The sequence below is a fragment of the Sinocyclocheilus anshuiensis genome, unplaced genomic scaffold (assembly GCF_001515605.1).
Source record: "Sinocyclocheilus anshuiensis isolate Anshui unplaced genomic scaffold, SAMN03320099.WGS_v1.1 scaffold436, whole genome shotgun sequence".
Classification (NCBI taxonomy): Eukaryota; Metazoa; Chordata; class Actinopteri; order Cypriniformes; family Cyprinidae; genus Sinocyclocheilus; species Sinocyclocheilus anshuiensis.
In genome coordinates, this window is record NW_015560618.1 from 3,195,608 (window position 1) to 3,200,626 (window position 5,019).

Sequence of the window (5,019 nt, forward strand, 5' to 3'; positions counted from 1 at the left end):
TCTGGAGGTTACTAAGCAACGTCACTTAACGTTATTAATATTAATGACCTGCGCTTTTATTTAGCAAAAATAGAGAAAAGAACTACATACTGAGAATGCAGTATGACTATTTATACGATAACAAATTAAAATGCCTCCCATCTTTATGCTTAAACAAACCAACATGCAAAATATTCGGTTGCGCTGTCGCTCGTTATACGCATGCGCACTGTCAACTCTGTGTCAACTGACTTCCTGTCTGAGGGAGGGACTGCTGCTAGTGTCCCGCTAATCCTTCAGATCCCGAAAAATACCACGGAGAGGGAAGGGAACGGTCTATTCCGCGCCTATCCGTGCGGACACTAAGTAGGTATGGTCATGTTTTTAAAATAAGATTACGCGAGGACGGAAAGTGTTTGAATTTCGACCGGGAAGAAGGGTTTTCATCATCGGAATGACCAGCGAAATTTCGATACAGGTCTCGAGGGAAGGAACAGACCAGTTCACGAGCTCACTTACTATTAATGACTCTTCGTCAGTTTGAATAATTAATATCAGCTACAAGATGACGGATGCGCGGTTGGCGATGTAAAAACACGCACATTTAGAGAAACATCATGTCTTTCAGTTGGCAGACATCTTGTACTAATTATGCCGCGATTAAACGGGACGAACACTTCCTGTTCAGAGCCTGTACATTGAGTGAATACTAACATCATTTGCCGTTACAGTTTTTGCATTGCAAACACTTATATTTACATAATCTCGCATTTTTGACGACATCAGGACGTTTTGTAATTGCAGAGCCATGCACCAACATATATACTCTTTTAGTTTCTCAAGATGTGACCCTGGACCACAAAACCAGTCATGAGATTTGTACACCATCTGAAAGGTAAATAAATAAGCTTTCCATTAATGTAAGGTTTGTTAGAATAGGACAATATTTGGCCGAGATACAACTATTTGAAAATCTGGAATCTGAGGGTGCAAAAAAAATTCAAAATATTGAGAAAATCGCCTTTAAAGTTGTCCAAATGAAGACATTAGCAAAGCATATTACTAATCAAAAAGTAAGTTTTGATATATTTACGGTAGGAAATGTACAAAATATCTAAATGGAACATGATCTTTACTTAATATCCTAATGATTTTTGGCATAAAAGAAAAATGGATCATTTTGACCCATACAATGTATTGTTGGCTATTGCTACATATATACCAGTGCTACTTATGACTGGATTTGTGCTCCATGGTCACATATATGCTTTTAACATGGGTGAATATATTTATTTTATAGCCAACTAGTGTTTTTATCTCTTAAACTACGTTATTTGGGTTGTCACACAAGCCCACACTGTTGAGAGTTCACCGTCCTGCCTGCTTTATCTGGTCTCACTTGTAGGGCTGAATGCCTCTCAAATCTAATCAAGGTCCCACAGAGCTCTTCTATCAAGCCAGTGAGCGTCATATTCATTGTCCTGTGAATTATAGGAGTGAGGTCCCACCATGGAATGTGAGGTCTGAGGGGCAGCCACCATGATTGGAGGACTGTTCATCTACAACCATAAAGGGGAGGTGCTCATCTCCCGTGTCTACCGTGATGATATAGGGTGAGTGAGTTCATCAGTGCTCTTAAAACTGCATCTGATCTCAAGGACTAGACTTGTGAGTTGATAGGCTTTCTCAAAACCACATAATTCTGAGACGGGCTGGTAAACGGCACCAAAACACACAACAACCACCAAAAGCTGCTCGGGAACACCTTAGCAACACTTTGCCAACACGTCTACCAAATTACTTTTGCACAGGCAAACTCTAAATGTATTGCTGTTAGAAATATTAGAATACATTTTGGCGCGAATAGACTGGCCTTATTATGGAAGCCCGTTTCCGCCACTGAATAAAAAATAAAAAAGGTAATTGTGACTTTTTATCTCACAATTCTGACTTTTTTTTACAGAATTGTGAAATATAAACTTGCAATTGCGAGTTATAAAGTCAGAATTGTGAGATATAAACTCGCAATTCTGAGAACATATCAGTCTTTTCTCCCCCTCAAAATTGGACTTTAACTCGCAATTGCGTGTTATGAAGTCAGAATTGTGAGATATAAACTCGCAATTCTGACTTTATATCTCGCAATTCTGACTTTATAACTCGCAATTGCGAGTTTATATTTAGCAAATCTGTGAAAAAAGTCAAGAATTGTGAGATAAAAAGTCGCAATAACCCTCTTCTTTTTTTTTTTTTTAATTCAGTGTCAGAAACGGGCTTCCATAGCTTATTATTAATGCGCAAGCTCAGCAGGGTTTAAACTCTGTATCTTTGGGGTTATCCTGTTAGGGAAGAGGAAGGATGACAGGATGTTAGAGAGCAGGAAGCATTACTCCATTCCACACCATAACTAACTACATTTAATTTTTGTAACCATAAATGGGGAAGTATTGTTTTTACTTTCCTTCATAGAACCCCAGATCAAGTTTTTGTCCTCATATAGATTTCATCAGTGTGTTTCCATTACTGTTGTCCATTTACACATGCAACCCATGTTTGTCTTTCTCCTTTTGCCTTGTCATTATTCCCCTCATGCTCTTTGTCCTTTGTACTGTTTTTCTCCATGTTCATTGTGGCTACTGTAGCACTAGGTAAGCGATCCTACTACAACCAATGACCCGAAAGCATGTTTTTAGACCTCAGCAAGCAAGCAACCAATCACTCTGACGCATGTCACCAGTGACCCCCAATCTAGGGTTGGGCAATATAGCCAAAAATAATGATCTATCTGTGTTTTAAGCCTTTTAATAATACTTCTACATTTTTGTATTTGTATTTTTTTGCAATACAGAGAAAGAGCAAACACCAAAAATATTAAATTACAGCCAACGAGTCAAAGACAAGACATAGCATTTTGTATATTATATTTTATATGTTTCAAAAAACTTGTGAAAATAAAATGTCAGAATATGGGTGAAATAATGTTCCATCATCATTCTGCATAACAGAATGTAAAAATAATGTATTTATGTAAAAATAATAGTGCTGTCAAACGATTAATCGCATCCAAAATAAAAGTTTTTGTTTACATTATATATGTGTGTGTACTGTGTATATTTATTATGTATATATAAATACAAACACATTATTTTGAAAATATTTACGTTTATACATTTATATATTCATATTCTTATATTATATATAAATATATTTAATATATAAACATAACATTTTTCTTAAATATATATTATATATATTTAAGAACATGCTGTTCTAATCTCATCTTACTTGAGCATCCAAATACACGTTCGCTCATGCAGGAGCAGAAAGTACGTTCTAGTTGGACATTGGCTATAGTCTTCACAGTGTGTTCAAGCACAACATTTTAGCCCAGAAGCAGGTGATGCGAGGTGACAAGACAGTCGGCTTTCATCGCTGCTAATTCTTTGTCGGTTTGGTGTGTCACAGCCTTTAAACCATTGTTACCAAAAAATAACATGCATAGACTTCCATGTACAGTTTGGAGTGAATGTCCATTAAATCAGTGTTTGGATCAAATGAACCATAGAAGAACTGATTCTTATAAATGAAGCAAACCTCTCAACAATACTGATATTCTCAAACAATATTCTTAGGAGTTGTGACATTAGGGGTGAGTTGTGATGCTTTCCAAATGGGCACAAAACTGTCATAGTAACATGGTTTTTAGGAAATTTAGGACAAATGGAAAAGGCATGTAAAATTTTGCAAGAAGTTGCACCATTTCTTTGTTAATTTTGTATCATCTAAGCATATTGAATGTATTGTGAATATTCATATTGCCCAGCTCTACTGCAAGCATGTCACCTGACATACTTCAGCCAATCAGATATTGTGAAGATATGCAAATGCACCAGCAGCAGACTGAAATTACCTTGATGCCCTTTCCCTTTTGATTGCACTCAGGCATGAGATGATACATTTTAGAGAGTTTTGTGTATCTTGGATATTTTGACATGCAGCTTTTTGAATAAAATGTTTAATTTTGGCCTTTGCCTTGTTGTTTATCAGATAACATTTGCTGCAGATTAAACTGGATGGAGTAAAAATATCTGCCAAAAAATGTTTAAAAAGAAAAATTGGACTCTCTTTGTATAAATCTCTTCAAAAGAAGTTCTCTTATTTGTTTTAGACAGGCGAGAGATCTTTTGTCTGCACCTTGTTACTTATCTTGATGTTTGTGAAAGTTTGAGACAGCAGGGACCATCCTTTAATGCTTTGTTCGCCGACAGAAGGAGTGTTTGTCTCACAGGGTTTACTGGCAGATGGTGACCATGTGCTCACTCTTTCTGCCCAACTCCATTAACTCTGCCTTGACCTGACGTTCTTCTCCTCCTCCACAGGCGCAATGCTGTGGATGCGTTCCGCGTGAACGTGATCCACGCCCGTCAGCAGGTGCGCTCCCCCGTCACCAACATCGCCCGCACCAGCTTCTTCCACGTCAAACGCTCTAACATCTGGCTGGCTGCTGTCACCAAGCAGAATGTCAACGCCGCTATGGTGTTCGAGTTCCTCTACAAGATGTGTGACGTCATGACGGCTTACTTTGGGAAGATCAGCGAGGAGAATATCAAGAACAACTTTGTGCTGATCTACGAGTTGCTGGATGGTAAGGCTGGTTCAGAAACACACAAACCATTTCCTGACACTGTTCTCCTTCAGTTCGATCTGATCCTCCGTGTGGCTGTGCTAACCGCATTACCTCAAACCAAATTCACCCTCCTCTATATGGCATGCTTTCCTGGCAGTCATCCGCTGTTAGCAGGAAGGTGCATCTTAAAGGGGTGGTTGATTGCGATTTCACATTTTTAACGTTAGTGAGTAATGTTGCTGTTTAAGCATAAACAATATCTGCAAAGAGCTGGCCATTCTGCGCTGCTTTAGAGAAGAGAGAACTAGAGGTGCACGTAAAAATCTGTTCATATATGAATCGCGATTCTGTCTTCTAACGATTCTAATGGATTCACAAGTTTCAAAATCAATGTTCTAAAGCAGCAGTTGTTA

The 5,019-nt window shown here is 38.1% G+C and overlaps 1 protein-coding gene across 4 annotated transcripts in view; it reads left to right on the forward strand.

Annotated features, from left to right (window-relative positions):
• Nucleotides 1-226: 226 nt before the first annotated feature.
• ap2m1a (adaptor related protein complex 2 subunit mu 1a) overlaps nucleotides 227-5,019 on the forward strand; it is a 12,108-nt gene continuing 7,315 nt past the window's right edge. For 2 of the 4 annotated variants that reach the window (XM_016478106.1, XM_016478109.1), the window contains exons 1-3: nucleotides 227-349; nucleotides 1,474-1,592; nucleotides 4,359-4,624. In XM_016478106.1, coding sequence (XP_016333592.1) covers nucleotides 1,519-1,592; nucleotides 4,359-4,624 — 340 coding nt within the window. In that variant the 5' untranslated portion in view covers nucleotides 227-349; nucleotides 1,474-1,518. Of the gene's footprint in view, nucleotides 350-783; nucleotides 875-1,473; nucleotides 1,593-4,358; nucleotides 4,625-5,019 lie in introns of those variants that run through there. The other 2 variants (XM_016478107.1, XM_016478108.1) reach the window with 2 other exon arrangements.